Source organism: Vicia villosa, linkage group LG1 (assembly GCF_029867415.1).
Source record: "Vicia villosa cultivar HV-30 ecotype Madison, WI linkage group LG1, Vvil1.0, whole genome shotgun sequence".
NCBI classification, from domain to species: Eukaryota; Viridiplantae; Streptophyta; class Magnoliopsida; order Fabales; family Fabaceae; genus Vicia; species Vicia villosa.
The window spans coordinates 128,933,330-128,954,080 of NC_081180.1; the positions used below are offsets into that span (position 1 = coordinate 128,933,330).

Here is a 20,751-nt window from a genome sequence, read left to right on the forward strand (position 1 = left end):
TATTTGTCAACACCATCAATCCTCAGGTTTTCTCCCTATCTTCATCAAACAGTACATCATTCATCTTTTAAGAGGCAAGTCCCATTGTATTGTGTTATCTTTCATTCATTTTTCTATTTTCATTCTCATATATGCTCAATATTTATATGTTAGTATTGTCGCAGTAGTTGAAACATAAAATTTGAATTTTTTGTGATGGGTGGAAAATTCAGTACTAGAATTTGGTAGAAATTATTTATGGTTATTGCACATAACTTGTATGATTGATTGTGCAATCAAACTCCTTCATAAATTGATAGTTTTAACGTTACAACTTTATTTCAGTATTTCTGTAATACTTTCGTTTATTTTATTTGCCATTGAAATTTGAAAATGAGTCTTAGTATTGAAATTTGAAAATGAGTCCTAGAAATTCTGAGTTTTTTTATTTTTATTTTGGAGTAAATTAGTCATTAAAAACCTATACTTATTCAAATTCAAGTTTGATGAAAGATTAAAAATTGAAATATAAAGTTTTCTAGAAATATTTCATTGTAAAATTATAGTGATTTTTTTCATTCTTAATAAATTTTATGGTTTTTTCTTGCTTGAATTTGAATTTGTATTTTTTTCCAACCAATTAAACATAAATTTGGTTAACATACACCTATCTAAATTGAACATTTTCTATGTAAGTTTGTATTATTTCTTGCAAATCAAATTAAATTTTGTTAGCATACACCTACTTAAATTGAATTTTTACCTACAAATATATATTTTTTCCGATGAATCAAATATAAATTTGATTAATATACACATATTTAAATCAAATTATTTTTCTCACAAAATTTATAGTTTTTTTTTTCTCACAAATTTGACCTAAATTTGGTTGATGTAATCCACTTAAATTGATTTTTTTTCACCCCAAGTGTTTATTTGATTAATGTATAAAAAAAAATCAATTTTCTTTAATACAAAATCAAATTCCCACCCTATAAATTGTCTTGACAAACAAACGGGTATACTAAACATATGTTTAGTTAGCTTTGGAAACTCAAAAAGCTAAGTCTTTATCTATCCCATTTTTAACGAAATATATTTTAGAAATGCATTTTTAAAATAATCCGTCTTCAAAATACCTCATGTAATTATTTATGATATTTTTATTCATTGAAATGATTTAATTAACAATTCATATCTTAAAAATGTCGAAAGAAAATGAATAAAATAGTATGATCTTCTTCTTTATGCCAAAAAGATCTCCCTCCAACTAGGGACAGTGGTAATTTTTTTACAGTAATAGATGAGGAAGATATGTAAAAAAACATTTTTTTGGTACAGAAAACAAGAAAACTAAAGAGAAATTTTAACTGACGTATAAACAATGACTTTGTTGTTCAAATTAAAATTATGAGATATATCAGGAATTTAGAATCACTCTAAACTAATAAATTCATAAATTGGTAAAGCCAATTAAACTTCCGTTCAAATAACATATCCACAGTTAAGCACTAAGGGCTGCGCATATGTTTATTTTAGTGAGTTAATGTAAAATGATTTATTCTTACCTAACTTTCTGTAAAATTAGTTTGAACAGTGAAATTTAATAAAAGTTCGTTTACAATTAAAAGTTTCAAATTTTAAATTTAAGCATAATCAATTTTAAATATAAAATCAATTCTATTTTTAAAAAATCTAATACTTCAACCTGATTTCAAAATCAATTTTCCATCTCTACATTTTTTTTTAGTGAATCACTTAATATGAACTTAGAAGTAATAGGGATCGGATTTCAAGCTTAGTAAATATGGTAGACTATGATAAACTATTTTCTTATGATATGACAAATGTGTAACAAGTGAATCAATTAATCTCAAATTAACAATTAGATCAATTTATTAGGTAAATATATTTTCTTTCCACATCAATTATAAGCATTAAACATCATAATAATTCCTTTGATTCTTACTCTTTCCAATAGGTAATTTTTAAGTGTTACTACTCTTTTTCTTGAAAGAAATTTCAAGTGTGTCTCAAAACTTTTCCTTAGAAAGTCAATTAGCAATCAAGATCTCTTGCCAAATCATATTCTAAATCTAATTTTTTACTCTTTACTCGCTTCTCGAGGCCCAATTAGAGAATAAAAAAGACAAATTTATCTCATGTACTATATAACAATAATCTGGACCCAATATCAAACCCGCGACTCTCCGACTCCCCTGACTAAATACACCAACGCAGTCGCACACTCTTCTTTTTTTCACTGATTTTTGGGAGCAAAACGGGATACACATTCTTACTCTTTTTTCAGGGTTTACGATTCTTGAACTCGTTCTTCGTCTCCACTACTACTGCTATTCCCTTTTCGCTCCGATTTTTACACGCCACGTTCAGGTTCCGTGTGTTTCAAGGGAAGCTTCATTCTTCTTCGCCGTTAGATCGATCAATCACGTTTCCGTCATTTCATTCTTGATATTCATTTTTCATTCTTCCATTCAAATTACTTCTTCATCAGAGCTACTGCATGTATGTGTGTGAAATCGATTTTGTGTTTTTTTAAATTTATTTGTATTTTGACGATAGTGCTTGCATGGAGGGTTTTGGTTCCGAGACAATGACAATGTCAATTGGAATGGAAATTTAACCTACGTTTTTTCGTTTGTGTAGGATTCAGTTCAGTGGCTCAGCGTGATTTTGGTTTTGTCTCCGTTTGCTGAATGCTTATTCACTGGAAGAGTACTATTTCACAGTAAGTCTTCGTTATAATGTGCCACTCTTTCATCACATTAGTTATATTTTAGTGTTCCCAAAGCAAAATGAGGTGAAAGGGGCTTGTTCAACGATTATAATACACATTACTTATCTATTGCTGTGGAATGTTTGGATTGACTTATTTGACGTTTATCTATATCTATTGGTATTGGTGGTACCGTTTGTTTGGACTGACTTATTTAAACTTGTTTAACGGTATCGGCATGATCATTTGTGAGATTGTTTGGAAAAGTTGATGGAAACAAACTATGACACTTGTTTTCAACTTTTTTATAAGCTCTCTGTGATAGGTTATGAAAACATCTTATAACTTTTTTTTATAGCTTATACATAAACCCTTACTCTCTTTGGTCACTATTAAATTTAAAATTGACTTTTTTTTTTTAATCTTGTTGATTAACTGATATATCTGGTTTGTATAATAATAGAGGGCTTATGTACTACTTTCCCGAGATTGGATTCCAAATTTTAAAAGCCTTGTAATGTTCACTGCTGTATATCTCACTTTGGCGCCACTCTTTCCTGTTTTGATGCAGAACAGAAGTTTGTTTTTCTAAAGGAGCAAAAAGCTAATCAAGTTTTCCTTCTCCGGGTAAAAATTAAATGCATTATTGTAGGAGCCTATGCATTTTTGGTATATTAATTATTGAGCATAATAATGAACCTTAGAAAGTAGCGCAGCAGCTTAGAACTCGTTTTGTTACTCTTAGGTTGCGGGTTCGAGTCATCAACTCCAATTTTTCTATTTTTATTGTTTTATTTCATTAAAAAAATGCCAATTCAAGGACTTGATCCATGGCACACTAGATTTAACCTTATATACCACTATACTAACATATGGTTATGATATTAAATTGAAACGTTTTATGTATGTATTTCATCAAAATGCATAGTGACCCCTTTGAAGTGAACACTGCACAGGTATGAGTTTATATTTTCTTGAATTGTAGTGGGTTAAGCTGTCAAGGCTTATAACTTAAACTAGGCGAATAAAACTTAACTCAGGTCCATCATACAAAGACAACAAGATAGAAAAAGAAATCAGCATATTATCTATGCAGGGTTGATGAAATGTAGGGATACTAAAGATTATCATGGCTTTGTTTAATTTGTAGTTGACTTCATCTAGTGAAATAATGCTTTGGTTGTTGCTAATGCTGTTAATTACATCTTTATTTGCACTTTTAGAACAATCTCACTTTAAAAGACTGTTTTCTCAAAAACTGACATTCGTAAGAAGATTTTAAACATTGGAATGTAGGGATACTAAAGATTATCATGGCTTTGTTTAATTTGTAGTTGACTTCATCTAGTGAAATAATGCTTTGGTTGTTGCTAATGCTGTTAATTACATCTTTATTTGCACTTTTAGAACAATCTCACTTTAAGGCTATGTTTGGGAGTTTGGAGGGGAAGGGAGGGGAGGGCTTTGGAAAATAGGAGGAATTAGGTGAAAAGGATAAAAAGATTTTGGGTAGGAGGGGTTTGGAGGGTTTGAGTTTATTCATAACATCAAAAACTCCATAAAATGGGGGAACTCAAAAATTGTATTGAAGGAGGGTTTTGGAGGGTTTTGAAGGGCTTACATAAATTTTCCAAATATCTTTTAGGTTGTTATACTATTTTGAAAATTAAAAATTTAGTAATGATAATAACTCTTTTATCATTCTAAACAAATTCATTTTTTCAAAAATTGTCAAATATTTTCCTACATTTTTTTAAAATTTTGTTTTTGGAAGCCTTCCCCTCTCCTCTCCTCCAAACTCCCAAACATAGCCTAAAAGACTGTTTTCTCAAAAACTGACATTCGTAAGAAGATTTTAAACATTGGAATGTAAGCAATCAAAACATAAGCATAGTTTCGTTTTAATAGTATTCCAACTGCTCCAAATTTTTAGCAAAACCTTAAAGCAAAAGATACTGAAAAAGGCCCCTCTAAGTTAACTCTTCACATTTGTCAGTAGTTTCCTTGGTAGGCAATCAGGTAAGTAGGAAGGACTGCTATAAAACCCTTACCACAACTTCTAGCATACCCTTGCATTGAAATTTGATGGCCTTTTCTTCTCCTAAACTGTTATTTAACAATGAAAAATTTCTATTCTAAAAGTTGACAAACTTGTGATGTTTCAGTTCGCAAGTGTTGGATCAAGGTCTGTCAGTTTACTGTAATAACACCTTAAGTTTGCACTATATAGAATATGGAGAAAGACGTCTCTTTGATGTTTTCCTTTATTTTATTATTCTTCTGTAAAGTTCTCTTGAAATATACTGATAGTACTGTATTTGTTCTTATTTGTTCTACAATAACTTTCTGTTTAATCCACTGACCCTTTTGTAGGCATTGCTATGATTTCATTTTGCGATTTGCAGGAAAAAGATTAACCATTGTGACTTATAAAGTTCAAATTGATAGCAAGGATTGGTAAAAGGCCATTTGGAGTAGCAAAACGTCTTGGCATACGAGCAGCTGTTGTGATAGTGTAGAATTGTGCAAAATTACTTTTGGAACTATCATGACTACTGATCCAAGGGCTACTAAGGGCTATGATGCTTCGAATGACTCAAGGGCTATTAAGGCCTATGATGCTATGAAGGATTTAGGAATCTCTAAGGAAGATGTGAAACCAGTGCTGAGAAATTTGCTTAAAGTGTTCGATAAAAATTGGGAGCTTATTGAAGATGACAACTATCGGGCTCTTATAGATGCGTACTTTGAGTCAAAGGAAGAGTCAAAGGAAGATAAGGTTTCTTGAACATCCTTTGCTAGTTTTTATATATATAAACAAACATTGATTTCATCAAAGTGTTTTGTATGTCTTTACTTGCTAATTTTCTGTCCTTATAATAACTTGTATTGTTAGTTTGTTTCCTGACTCATTGTTATTTTCGTTCTAAAAGCCAGAAGAACACAAGAGAAAAGTTCCACTCAATTCTCACGATGGGGAAAGACCAAAACAGAAACTTCACTTGGCAGATAGGGACAACAGTGTTCCATCAGCTGCCAACTCAAGAGAAGTGGTGCTTGTAGAAGACAATGACATACCTGTCAAGACTCTTAAACAGAAATGTATAAAATCATTTCAAACTTCATCATCACACAAACTTCTATCACAGAGAAGATTGAGTGACGATGAAAGGATATCAAGCTTACCTTCCATGGCTGCTAGAGGTCAAAAAAGTTATCCTGGGGCAGCTTCATCTGCAGGGCTTTATTCAGAGGAATCTAGCCATCCTTCTATTCTGATGAAAAATATGTCAAGTGATCACCATCAGAAGAAGATTACAACATCAGGAACTGAGAAGCCTAAGTTTCGTGCTGGAGCTTCTTCTACGAGTTACAATGGTAATTATGACAGACTTTCTAATTGATTGTCTTTTACTATTTTCCTTTTGTTGTCTGATGTCTTAAGAAAAGCATGTATTGTTATAAACCTGAACTTAGTTTGAAGTTTCTTGATATGTATGCTGCTTTGTGAATTTCTTTGATTTTCACTAGGCTCACTTGGCGCTTCAAATGGAAATCTTTCTGTCAAATCCCTATCAAAGGGGTCAAGACAAGCTCTTGTTGAAGATAAAAAGAAATTCTTTCGATATGTCGATGACATAACAAAAGGTTCTGAAAATGTTAAAGTTTCATTATTAGATGAAACTGAAAGTGAGGAGTTTCCGAAATTCAATTATATCCCGTCTAATATAATCTATCAGTGTGCCAATGTCAATATTTCACTAGCTCGGATTGCGGATGAGGGTTGCTGTACTAATTGTTCTGGCGACTGTCTTTCCTTATCATTTCCTTGTGCTTGCTCTCAAGAAACTGGTGGAGAGTTTGCTTACTCTTCGAATGGTTTATTAAAAGAAAAGTTTCTCGCAGATTGCATAAATGAACCCCAAGCTCATCATTATGTGTATTGTAAAGAATGCCCAATTGAGAGGTCTAAGAACGAGAGTAAACCTGAACCATGCAGGGGACATCTGGTTAGGAAGTTTATAAAGGAGTGCTGGAGGAAATGTGGATGTGACATGCAGTGTGGGAATCGGGTAGTACAACGAGGTTTAAGCCGGAAATTGCAGGTAAACTTTTCTCTGAATGACTTGCAATTTATTTGATGATAATTTTATTTACTTATGAAGCGCCGACACGCCATTCGGAAGGCGTGTCGCTGCGTCGGACACGTGTCGGACACGGATACTCGTAAGACACGTGTACGACACGTATCTGACACGTTTTTGCAGTGTTCAACGAAAAAAAATAATTTAATTGCAGCGGGCACGGATACGACACCTTGTTTCAAATAAAGGACACACCTAACTCGGAAAATTTTAGATTTTTTTTTATAAAAAAATACCCAACTCAATAATTATCATATTTTTATTTATAAAAATAATAGAGTTTTTTTACTTTTCATATTTCGCTTCTCCACTATAAAAATAAGTAAATAACACATGATTCCTTTTCTTTTTTTTTCTTATTCCACGATTTATAGGATAGTTTTATCAATATGGAGTGACTATGATATGATTTGTATTATTTTGTTTTGGTGGATTTATGTTTTTATTTTTGTTGATTGAAAGTACTAAGTTTAAATATATATAAATTTTGCTTCTCGTTTTAAACTCTTTATAAACTGTGCTCATACATTGCATTATTATATTAATATATAAAATATATATAGCCGTGTCCGTGTCCTATATTTTCTACATTAGCGAAGTCCTCGTGTCCGTATCCGTGTCCCGTGTCCGTGTCCGAGTTCGGGCTTCATAAAGTAATACTTTGTTATGGTCAGTAGATGAAGTTAAGGCAGGTGAGATTTGCAATATGTTTAGTCAAGGATTTGTGTCTTTGATCCACTATTTCTTTAAAACTATTCTCTGAAGTCTGAATACTTTTACAACTTGTTTGTTGAAATATTTATTTACTTTTGTTAGTTTTATTTTGTTATGGTTATTAGATGAAGTCTTCATTTAATTTTGTGGTGACAAAAAATGATTTAGATTAAAAGTGAGTTGAATTTAAAGTGATTTATGCTTAGAAATGACAATGTTCATGATATTTTTGCCCTTGTGTTGCAAATGGTCCTAACTGTTACAGCACTAGGAGATATAAGTAGCTACTTTTTCTTTTTGTTATGGTTTTATATTCTATCACATAAGCTTTTCTTGGTACAAAACCTTCACTATTTTTTATTGTTATGCTGTGTACTTTAATGGTTGGTAAATAGGGGCTAACATTTTAAAATTTTGAAGTTTTCTAGTGAGTATTAGTGACCATTATACAACTTTCTTTGAAGGATTCAAACACAGTATTTTAAAGTTACAAATTAGGTTCTTACCTCTAGATAACTTTTTTCTCAATGACAAATGGTTAGTAGTGAATTGTTAGTATATTAAAAGTTTAAACAATACCCATGTCAATAATAGTCATCATTGAAGCATATAAGAGTATACAAACTTTATTAAAAAAAAAGAGTACAAAACCTTTGCTATGCATATACACAATTATCAATTTGCAGTTTGCACTGTGCAGAATTCTACAGCCTATACCAAGTACTAACTAGTTTTGCATTTATGGATTAAGGGTTCATGATTTAACAACAAAAGCTAAGGATTCAGTGATGCTAGTTAAGAGTTTTATCCCGAAAATTGAAGTTCAACATTGATAAATGATAATCGATTCCTTGGCTACTAGCATTTGTCTTCCTGTCGAATGTTTATGTGTCAAATAATCTCCTTATTTTCAGATCTTGACAAGGTGATTGAAACTAGTAATGAACACTTTGTCATTTGAAACTGTAATGAACAAAATGGCGTGTAAAATATGCTTAGTGGTTTGGACATGTAAAGAGAAGACATGTAGATTGTGTTGTAAGGAGAGTAGTTCAGATGGAGAGGAGTCAAACAACTAGAGGGAGAGGAAACCTAAAAAAATATAAGAGAAACTATTAAAAAAGATCTCGAGATTAACAAATTGGATAGAAATATGATTTTGGATAGAACATTATGACAAAATTTAATCCATGTAGCCAACCCACTTTATACCAAATTTATACTATGAGTTTACCACAACACTCTCTAATATTTCCATTTCTAATTCTATATCCTCTATTCTTACCATACACTCAACACAACATTCTCATTTCTACTAAACTTCTTTTATTTTGGTATTTGTTTTTTACCGCCAACATTCCATGTTGTCCGATAAAATTTTCCTTACTATTTGAATGGTATTTTAATGTGACAAACACCTTCAAAGTCCTCATCTATTTCAACCACTCAATTTGAATTCGATAGTTTATGTCTCATTTTATTTCTCATCGTTTTGGAGTGAAAAAAATCATATACCTGTCAGAAAACCAAACTTCTAGATTAAAATTAAAAAGTTAAGTTTATGGAATCATATTGTAGTACCAAACTCCTGTATGTTTTTAGGGTCACTGCATTACTTTGGTTCTATTAGTGTGGCAACAGTCAATTCACTCATCTTGCTGCAATTGGCAACATTTTATTTGATAAATCAAATTTATTGTGTTTTTCTATGATTGACACGTTATGTTATTTATCAGGTGTTCCTGACTGATCAGGGAAAGGGCTGGGGCGTTAGAAGCTTAGAAGATTTGCCCAAGGGAAGCTTTGTATGTGAATACGCCGGAGAAATTCTAACTAACACAGAATTATATGATAGGATTGTAATGAGTACCGGCAATGACAGACATACATATCCTGTAACGCTTGATGCGGACTGGGGCTCAGAAGTGGGACTAAAGGATGAGGAAGCATTATGCTTGGATGCAACACATAATGGGAATGTTGCAAGATTCATCAATCACAGGTGATTTTCAAAATTCAATAAAATACTTCTCGTTGACTAAATTGAATAACCTCAAACACTTTTTCTTTAAGGTTGTATTTTGCAATGCTGTTTTTTTAGTATACTTTATGTTTTCCTACCTCCATTATTAAATATAAGACCTCGTAAAATTAATTACAGGAATTAATAAAGTTAATTAAAGTATTAAGTTTATTGACTATTTTGTATAATTTTACAAACTTATTCTTATGAAAAAATTATTTTATGTGTGTTTTTGGTTCTCATTTTAGAAGAGTAAAAAAACAATTGCATGAATATATTCAAACATAAATTATTTTACTTTCCACTCAGAATTAAGTAGAATAAAAATAAAATTTTATAAATACAGCATCAAACATAATTAAGAATATGCATGTTATAGAAAAATAATTAGAGTATATGAATAAAAGAATTGTTGAAGCACTATGAAATTCAAGAGTCTTGTAAAAAAATGGACAAAGAAAAAATTTAAGAGGTAGTTCTATGTTTCCTTTCTAAAGAGACCCATTTTAATGATGGGACATGTGGTTCTATGAATAATTCCCTGAGAAGTTAGGAAGTGAGAGGTTTAAATTCACCAACACCATCAGTTTGGACGGCCTTTATTTTGAGATTAAGTCGTAGCTCAACAAGAGCTTTGAATTGAACAAAATTTGTGAGTGTATGGGACTTTAGTTTTAGGGGATAACCCATTTGTACAGGGAGGAATTAACTTGCCACCCCTTTTTTATACCTGGCGCCCCCATATTTTTTTAATTCAATTTTACCCTTGTTGAAAAATGTTGAGATACAAAGAATTTCTGGTATACTGGAAATTTGAAATTTCCGGTACATACCAGTCTTTTTTTTCAAAAAATACCGGAAATTTCAGTTAAAAGGAAATTTCCGGTACATCATACCGGAAATTTTAGTGTAATTTCCGGTACATACCGGAAATTTCAAATTTATAGTATTTTTTTTTTTTGCAAAAAATACCGGAAATTTTGAAAAATCCGGTAATTTTTTCAAAATTTCCGGTAAAAGCTCACATAAATTTTTAAAAATCCGGTAATTTTTCGAAATTTCCGGTAGAAACATAAACTTTTTGAAAATTAGTAAATTTAAACAAGGGTATAATGGTAAAAACATAGCTTTAGGGGGGTGGCAGGTTTAATTTTAAGGGTGGCAAGTTAAATTCTCTTGTACCGGCTATAAGCACCAACACAAGTGAGGAAATAAGTGTATCTACAAGAAGAGGTGCCAGGAGGAAGAGGTGACAGGAGATTGCTGCCTGTAATGCTTACCCATACAACAAGCATTACAACAATCATTTAAGCTTTTATTAGGAATGTGTATATTACAAAGTTGAAGTACATGCTTTAAAGTTTTATGACTAGGATGCCCTAATTTTTGGTGCCATATTTGGTACAAGCTGGAACTAGATGAATGAGGACTAACATTATTACAACTGATAAGTAAAGCTAGACTAGGTCCTTTCTAAGATAAAGTGAGCTTGTGTCTTGATGTTGGCTTTGTGACCCTGAGGACTTGAGAGGAGGATGGTTGAGGAGAGCTATCAAATTTGTAAAGGCCATCACTATCAAGTGAGCCACTCAGCAACACCTTAGAGGTAGCCTGACATTTGACAAAACAAGTGTTAGCATGAAATTCAAAAAAGACTAAGTTATCTTTAGCAAACTGACTGGCACTCACAAGATTCTAAGTAATTGAAGGTACTAAGAGAAGATTGTTCAGTTTAAGAGATGTATTATGGCATATATTGTAAGTAAAATTCATAGAACCGAGAGGTAATAGCCAAACCTTGTCCATTTCCCACATGGACTTGACCAAAACCAGAGAGAAATAGAACCCATGAGATTTGAGGTATCAAGGGTGACATGGTGAGTTGCTCCAGAATCAGGGTACCAGACCTGATTTTAGAATGGAGAGTAGTCAGTGCCAGCAACTAAAGCTTGAGGCCTTGGTGCTGTGTATTGAGATTTGAGACTGCATAGAGGGATTTACAGGCCTGGGTGAGGAGAAAGAGCTAGAATTAGGCGCCATGTATCCAGGTTGTGTCCACACATTGGACTGATGATGCATACCAAGATTTCCATAGGCTGGAGGTATACCATAAGGATCTTGTGTGCGGGCGATAGTAACAGTAGCTAGCATCATGTCCAGGTTTCTAACAAATCTGACACTGAACAAAGTTCCTATTTCCACTGCGTGCACCACAACCTCTGAACCGGCCACCACGATTATCTCTACTACGCCCACCAAAACCATATGTAGGCATGTTAAACTGGTTTGGATCATTCATTTCAGAAGTTTGAGGATTTTGAGGTTGTGGAACTCCTTGAGTTAGGTTCACAGACACAACTTCAATGACTTCTTTGTTAGTCTTATAAATACATGCTTCTTGAGTAAGAAGTAGGGACTCAAGTTCATCAAGAGAAACGTAATCAGGTCGTGAATTAATAGCAGCAACTGAATCAAATTCAGTTGGTAAGATTTCAAGGATCAGTTCAATTTGATCACGGTGTAGCACAAGATCACCAATAGACATCAACATGTCAACAATTGTAGGAACTCGAGCTAGAAACTCAGCATTGGACCGCGTGCCTTTGGAAAGCAATCGCAACTCAGACCTCAATTGTCTTGAACGCGTTTTCACCTGCATGTGACAGTAAGAGTGAATCTCCTCCCATACTTGCCACAAGTTGCGAAGCAAAATGAATCCTGAGAGGAGTGAACCAGAGATGGTCGATAACAACCACGTGCAGAGCAAAGCATCTTGTTCCTCCCACGCGACATGGTTAGGGTTTTCAGAAACAGCTTCCTGATCAGCAGTGGAGAGGAAGTGTTCAGGTATTTGAGGTGCAACGATGTGTTTCACCATTTTCGTACCTCGAAGCACACCTTTGACCTGTTGCTTCCATTGGCGATAGTTAGAATCATCCAATTTCACAGAAATTTTCTGTTTGAAGCTTGTATTAGCAACAGCGGAAACTGCATCACTTCGCTTGCTGTGGAAGTGTGCGATGCAGAGGACGTAGCTCTTGATGCCAGAAACAGGTGCAAAGAATCAAAGAAGCTCTATGATACCATTTTAGAATCTGCTAATCACATAGAGAATAAAGGAAGAAGAAAAAGAAAAGAGAGAGACAGAAGAGAGAAACAGAGAGAATAACAGAAATTGTGAAATGATTTCTTAACTATAATTTAGTTGTAGTTTTCCTTTTAAAGAAGGCTGGCTCTGTAATAGAATCCTAACTGATACTGATACTGTTACACAAGAAGAGGGGAGAGGATTAGGCCAAAGCCCAATACCCATTACAAGGGAAGCCCTGATTCCTGTATCCTATACTCTAATAAGTGTAACTTAAAAGTTCGTATCTTTATAAAGTGAGAGTTTCTTAATGCACCTTGTGGTTCTTAGGGGTCTTTGGCGAATTCCCAAAATACCTCCTTAATTTAGATATGTATATCCGAACTTACACATTTTAATTTTTTATCGAATAGGTTCGGAGATACATATTCGAAGGCACCAAATGGTAGCTTTCGGACACACATCCGAAATAACCCCTGTTATTGTTATTTTTTGAAATGAAGGTTATTTCGGATATACATATCCGAATTATGCAGAATCAGAAACATATTTTGTTTTAGCATAATCATAGTCAGTACTCAGTACCATAAAAATATGAAAAAAAATTAAATCAGTAAAAATAAACAGCGGTAAAATGTTGAATAAATATATTATAAAGGTGTATTAAGAAATTCAGTTATAAAATATAATCATTAACCATTTTTATGGGCTTAGTTTAATTTGATTAATATCTAAACTTTTTATAAGTTAATTTATATAATTCATAGTAGTTTATTATACTCTTTCTTAATTTATGATTGTTTCTTTTTGTTTGTTTTGTTTATGTCAAAATCTAACATGGAACAACATTTTCTCTTTCTACTTTTCTTTTATTGATATATTTTGTTTTCTCTTAAGAGTAAATATGCACAAAAAAAGTATTCAACTAAAATTTGTAGTGAATTTTAGATTTTCCTTTAATTTATTGATAGTTATCTTTAAATTCTCATTATATTATATGTATCTTCTATTGTGTTTTATTATATATATCTTATTGCATTATATTTAATTTAATTCACTTGTTTTAGTTTATAATATATGTTAATTAATGGTTATTTTTGGAGTTCTTTTGTATTATATTATGGTATATTTATTATAAGTTGATATGTTTTTATTTTCTCAGATGTAACGATGCAAATCTAATAGATATTCCTGTTGAAGTGGAGACACCTGACCGTCACTATTATCATGTGAGAATTTATATTTATAAATATCAAAATTTTGTTTATCTATAAAAATATAAGTACATATTGTGGTTAAAGATTAACTTTAAAATAATAGATTACACTCATTTAACTTAACTACCTCTTCTTAATCCAGCTCAACCACCTCTATATATTTATAGAATAAATAAAGAATTTTATTTTTAAATTATCATCAATAAATATAGTAGGCAAAATTAAGGCTGTATTTTTTAAGTTTTACCATTATTAAGGATGAATTTTTTAAGTCTACTTTTTTTTTTTCAAGTTGGTCTGTGATATTAAATTCTATTTGCACTCTTAGCCTCTAAATTATACTCATTCTATATTGTTATTTTTTATATTATTTTTTACTATTGTGTCAGTGCCTTTTGTTCTATAATAAATGAACAATATTGAGGGACTCGTTTATTATGCTTCACACCAAAGATAAATTACTTCAGAATTAGGACTAGTGAATTTAAACCCTTGTTTTTGATTTAGAGTTTAATCTGCGTTAACAGAATTTATTTTTTATTTTCTCATAATGTGTTAATTAAAACAAATGGTTGATGGTTATTTTTTTTTATTAAATAAATGGAGGATTATGAAAATTAATTGTTAGAGGATGGTATTATAGCTTGTTTTGATCTTTGTATGCAGCTTGCCCTCTTTACAAAAAGAAATGTGAGTGCATACGAGGAGTTGACATGGGTAAGTACATTAAACAATTCTGAGACCTTTTCTTTATTTGTTTTAAAAAAATAATAGAGTAGTTAGAATTATGAATTTATTCAAATTAAAATAAATTTTTCAAAAGTATTTGTCGATATTTTAAAAATTGAACTGATCACCAAATCGATGACGATACTGAATTACTGGTTCATTGGTCAAACTATTGGATCATCGATCAAACTGCATGACTAAATCATATTAAACCGAATAAGTTGAAGAATGGAAAAGAAATTCTAAGAGATAAAACATACTATTTTTTTTAAAAGCTAAAATAAATCTTTAAGTCAAGATAAAGAGGCTAAAAAAAGATTAACATAGACTTTTTTAGTGAATTGATGAAAATGAATAATGTGGAGCAATTTATATGGTTTATTGGACCATCAAATTTGATTTGGGAATTAATTTTGACATCAGGTAATTCTAGTCATTTCCGTTCAATTACGGAATATTCTTTTAATTTTTATATTTCATCTGTATAATAGATTAAATATATTAATCATTCAATAAGTATAAAAAATATATTTTTTTTTATTTCTGAGAAAGTATTGTCATCCATCTACGTTCCAATCTGAAGGTGTTTGTAAGCCCCTTCTTTCTCATGTTTGTGGCTACTTCTATAATAAACTATCCAAATCGTAGGTCTATTTTCCACGTAACAGTTGACTGATAAGTTATTTGATAGTTTATGACTGATGATTGATAGCTTATACTAGTTTATAATTTATAGTTGATAATTGATAGCTTATAATTTATAGCTGATGATTGAACTATTTGGTAAAATTAGTCGATGAATATAAAATGTCATAAAAAATATTAATACATAATTATTTTATTTTAAATTAAAATAATTTATAAAAGATACAAATAGATTTTTGTTAAAGTAATAAAGATAAAAAAGCAAGAAAAAAATGAAAAAAATATGAATTATAAACTAAAACGTTATTTATGATAACGTTTGAAAAATAAAATATAAGTTAGCAAAATATGTTATAAATCGTGATGAAAAGGCTATTATCAAATAAATCTAAAGTGTCATATGAATTTATAAATTATAAGTTGAACATAGCGCCTAAGCACATTTGGCCCAATTCATCCTCTACATTCCTCTCAGCATAAATGTCCCAAAAGATTAAAAAATGAAATCATGCCAATCCATTGCTTGATATGTACAGTAAAACTGTTATAGAAATGACATACATTCATCTGATGTTTATTTGAAATCACCTGAGATCAAGATGCGACCAATTGTTTGCAGGATTATGGAATTGACTTTGATGATCATACCCATCCTATCAAAGCATTTAAATGCTGTTGTGGAAGCCCTCTCTGCCGTGATAAGAAACAAAAAGGTCAGATTCATAATTTGTTCTTGCTCGTGCTATATCTTGTTTTACTGATTTTTTCTTTGAAGTTGAATAATGTTTACGTCACACACTTAAATATATTCTTTTTATTTAATTACAATTTTTGTTTATATATTATATTAAATATTTTTAATTATTTTTTTAAAATTTAAACAGTTTTAGTTTTTTTAAAAATCTTTTTAAAGATTATAAATGTATTTATTTTTAAATAACATGTAATTAACTAGTAACAAACGCACGGGTTCTGGTCTGGTACACGCAGCTGTTTACTTAACATATTTATTTTAAATAGAATGTTAAAAAAGAAAAAAATATTTAAATCAATAATAGATTTTTTTCGTATATAAAAAAATATTTAAATCAATTTAGATTTTTTTCTATACAATTTTTGGATCATAAATGTTTGGTTCATATATACTCCCTTTCATATAGAAAAATATTTAGATCAATAATAAACTTTTTCCCGTATACAAATATTATTTATATTTAGGTATTATTTACAAAAATATCTGGATCAATAGTAAATTTTCGTATATAATAATATTTAGATCAATAATAATTTTTTTTCCGTATACCATTTTTGAATCAAAATTTTATGAATCATAAATACCATTTTTCGTATATAAATATATTTAGATTAATAATAGATTTTTTTCCGTATATAAATATTATTTATGTTTAAGTATCATTTACAAAACTAACTGGATTAATAGTAAATTTTGGTATATAAAAATATCAATAATAAATTTTCGTATATAAAAATATTTAGATCAATAATAGATTTTTTTCCGTATACCTTTTATGGATCATAAATATTTAGATCATAAATACTATTTTTTTTATACATAAATATTTAGATCAATAGTAGATTTTTAGGGTTCTACAAATATTTTTTAAATTTCATTCTCACATTTTTTTATTGAAAATTTATGACATGTCTATTTTTTATCTTTAAAATTTTACTAAGGTTCTTATATGATGGTTTGACACGTTATTTAAAAAAACACATTATTTATTTTAAATACAAAAATACGAGAGTGTTTAGATTGATGATATAGAATGAAATGAAATAGTAGATAATGAGATTCCATTATTTGAATTTTTAAATAATGGATGAAGTGAAATGGAACATGATGAAGTCCATTCTATCTAATTCTCTATTTTTTGTTCTATTTGATTTGGGGTTGTATAAAATGGAATGAGATATTTTTAATAAAATATCTAAATAATGGAGTGAGATATATATTTTATTTTGTCGTGCTCCATTTCATTCCGCTATGTTCCATTCCGCTCTACTTCATCCTACTCCGTTATATTTTATTCCGATCTACTTTATTTCACTCCATTATGTATCATCAATCCAAATATAGCCTAAGAGGGAGACTATAACTATTTGAATTTGAATTAGATGCCCTAATTTCGTAAATGAGGTAAAATAGAATGATCAAATCAAACCTATAATGAAACCTATATTTTTTAACACGTTTATTTTATTGATTAAAACTAATGTGTTTGATTCAAAATAATTAATTGATCTTGAATTAATTTAGATTGAGTTAAAGATAAATTATTTATGTATGGATATAAAATATATTCATTATATAAAAAAATTTGAATAGTAAAACTCAGTATAAAAATCTCATTTCAAATTAAAAATTACATATTTCGGCTTCAAATTTAATCACATATATATAGACTTAATTAGTTTTATTTTAGAAAAACTCAATTAGTTTTATTTTAGAAGAAGCAAATTCAAAATCAATTCTATATTTTAAATACCCTGTAGAAATGCCCTCTCTTTTTTAATTTCCATAGTGTCTAGTGTACCTCTAATTGTTCGAAGCAAGAGAGACCTTCGTCTTGAACATTTTGTAAGTGGTGAAAAAAGTTGATTTTGATAGAATTGAGTTTAGCGTAATTGATTTGTGTTTGGATACTTTTATGTAAAAGTGAGTTGAACAACAAATTTCAACGTAAAAATCATGTTTAAACTCATAAATTACAAATTATAGTTTCTAGTAGAATTAATTTTGGATGAGGAATCAATTCTACTTTAGAAGAATCAAACACCTCAAAATCACTACATAATCAATTCTATATCTCTAGAATTGCTTTTGACTCTTTCAAAAGTTAAACCAAACATGCTATAAGTGTATGATTGGTTTTGTGGTGAGGAGGATTGATTATGAGTTAATCGATTCTGGTTTAAAGTGAATTGGATGTAAAGTTATTTATCTGTTTGGATATATTTATGTAAAAGTGAGTAGAACAATAATTTTCTGTGTAAAACTCACGTTTAAACTCAAAAGTTATAAATTTTTGCTTCAAGTAAAGTTTATTCTACTTTAAAAGAATCTAGCACCTCAAAATCATTTCAAAATCAATTTTATACCTCAAAAATTATTTTTTACTCTTCCAAAAGTTAAGTCAAACATACACTAAAAATATTCTACGAAGTCCGAACATTTTTATGTGTGTGTTTGGTTCTACAGGAATGAGAATTGATTCTGGATGAATTGATTTTGTAGATTTGATCATGGTTAAAAATAAGTTGGATGTAAAGTGATTTATGTTTGAATACATTTATATAAAAGTGAGTTCAACAACAAATTTCAGTGTAAAAATCGCGTTTAAACTCAAAAGTTATAAATTCTAGTTTCAAGTATAATCAACTCTGGGGTCATAATTATTTCTATTTTAGAAGAACCAAACACTTCAAAATCATTTCAGTATCAATTCTATATTTCTAGAACTACTTTTGCTTCTTTCAAAATCTAAACCAAACATTAATATATGTCTTTTGCAAAGTGGAAGCTTACTCATCTTTCTTTGCCCTTTACTAATTCTATTCTATCTTCCGAGTTGTTCATTCTCTTTACTTCCAAACTCAAATAAAGGATAAAAAATTTGTTACTCATATTTTCTGTTATGTTTTTGCAGGAACTAGATCAGCAAAGACTAAAAAACTCAAGCATACGAATGCACATTGATAGAATAGTTGAGATTTTACAGTCCGCGTTGGATTTAGCAGAACAATTTAGACTTCACAACTTGACGAATTTGGATTCAAATCTCAACTGAAAGAGGTATCTGCATTTGATGTTCGACGATATATTGCAGAATATGTTTGATCATCATCAGTAGAGAGAATCCCTGGACAACAAACTATTGAAGTTTTTTTTGTTAAATTTTCCTTTTTGGTTGGAAAATGCTTGCAATAGATTTTCAAGTGATTTATTTTTGGTGCTGTCTCGGTACATAGCAGCCACATAGCCGGAACTTTTATGAATTTTATGATAGATATTCTTGAATAGTTCCAGTTTTTGGAGCAACATCATTTTGTTGCAAATATTGAACATACAAAATAATAATGGTTAAAAGAACGTATTTTGTTTAGAAATTCTTTTGTTTTTCTTTCATAGGATTTTTATTGATCGACGAATGATGTGTTTGGATTGACGGTGGACAGAATTGATTATAGCAGAATTGAGTTTAGTAGAATTGATTTTAACAAAATTGAGTTATGTTTGAATATATTTATGTGAAAGTGAATTGAACAATAAATTTCACTAGAAAAATCACTCAGAATCAATTCTAGAGTCAGAAATTACAAATCATACACCTCAAAATCACTCAGAATCAATTTTACACCTTTAAAATTGATTCCGGATCTTCCAAAAACTAATTAAGACATACTAGAAAAGTGCTTAATATCTATTTATTCTCTCTTAATTTGTAAGTGAGACTAAATAGATAATAGTTTAGTAAACTATATTCTAATAATTAGACTTTATTAATTGGTTGGTGAGATTACTGAATTGATATTTAGATTAAGTGAATTGATGCTTATTAAAAAAAAAAAAGATTAAGTGAATTGATTATTCAAAATTGAGGGTAATAGTAAATGGATTTAATGGGAAGATAGATTCCAACTAGTATGTTATATATTGAAAATGGGATGGGAGATAATCCCCTTTGATTACAACAATGGCAACACTTCAGGGGATGCCTACCTCCCAATGTCATGACTTGAAGAAAAAGATTTACATGTACAAGAAATAAGATTATTTGTCCCTGAATCCAATTTGCTCACTGCTGTCCAGCCTCTCATGATGACTGGTTGTTCGGGTGACAACATCGTTGATAATGAAACTTTCTCATTGCTAGAAATTATCTTAGGAATAGAAGCAATCACATATTGGCTCAATATGTCAAATTGAGATATTGATTCCACCAGTTATTTCTTTTACCAAAATCCTTTGTTTTTTTATACTTTTATTGGTTTTCCAAGAAATCTTGACTCTTGTTCATCTCTTGGATTTATCTATGTCTTTCTCACTTCTGGTTCTTTGCTTTTTCACTTGAGATGTCAGTGGTTCTTGCTTCTCTTCGTTTTCAAGAAGTTGCTCCTCCTTGTTGGAGCTTCCACTTGAGGGCTATGGACTCACATTTAAGGGAAAGTGTTGAGAATAATGCAAGTGTGAGTATGGGGTAAATAGTTCCACATTGAATATGAATGTGGTAACTTGAATATTTATAAGTGGAAGAACATACTCACCTATCACCTTAAGGTTTTAGGTGGAGAATTGGTGTGTCTCCTAAAAAGGTGTGTTGCTTAGAAAAAAATACCAAAAATAACAATGCTCTTCGCTCGATTCTCCCTCGATTGTTGCGCTAACACTCTTTTGAATTATTTAATTACATGAAATACTTTATTTCACTAAGACGATTAAAGTATGACCAATC

General features: G+C 30.4%; 1 protein-coding gene across 3 annotated transcripts; it reads left to right on the plus strand.

Moving 5' to 3' along the window:
* Window positions 1-2,170: 2,170 nt before the first annotated feature.
* On the plus strand, window positions 2,171-19,399 carry LOC131644177 (histone-lysine N-methyltransferase SUVR4-like). 3 transcript variants are annotated; one of them, XM_058914603.1, is made up of 11 exons: window positions 2,171-2,505; window positions 2,647-2,728; window positions 3,288-3,343; window positions 5,090-5,495; window positions 5,650-6,094; window positions 6,248-6,822; window positions 9,312-9,577; window positions 13,849-13,915; window positions 14,570-14,620; window positions 15,897-15,990; window positions 18,946-19,399. In XM_058914603.1, the coding sequence occupies exons 4-11, from the start codon at window positions 5,265-5,267 to the stop codon at window positions 18,993-18,995; spliced, it is 1,779 nt and encodes a 592-aa protein (XP_058770586.1). In that variant the 5' UTR covers window positions 2,171-2,505; window positions 2,647-2,728; window positions 3,288-3,343; window positions 5,090-5,264; the 3' UTR covers window positions 18,996-19,399. The 3 variants fall into 3 exon arrangements, with proteins under 3 accessions (XP_058770586.1, XP_058770585.1, XP_058770587.1); XM_058914602.1 differs by having other exon boundaries at window positions 5,122-5,495; XM_058914604.1 differs by having other exon boundaries at window positions 3,293-3,343; window positions 5,122-5,495.
* The last annotated feature ends 1,352 nt before the right edge of the window (window positions 19,400-20,751 follow it).

Coding starts and splice junctions, on each gene's coding strand:
- LOC131644177 (XM_058914603.1), top strand. CDS start 5,265: ATGACTACTGATCCAAGGGCTACTAAGGGCTATGATGCTTCGAATGAC. Junction 5,496..5,649: donor AAGAGTCAAAGGAAGATAAG/GTTTCTTGAACA, acceptor TCGTTCTAAAAG/CCAGAAGAACACAAGAGAAA. Junction 13,916..14,569: donor CTGACCGTCACTATTATCAT/GTGAGAATTTAT, acceptor CTTTGTATGCAG/CTTGCCCTCTTTACAAAAAG.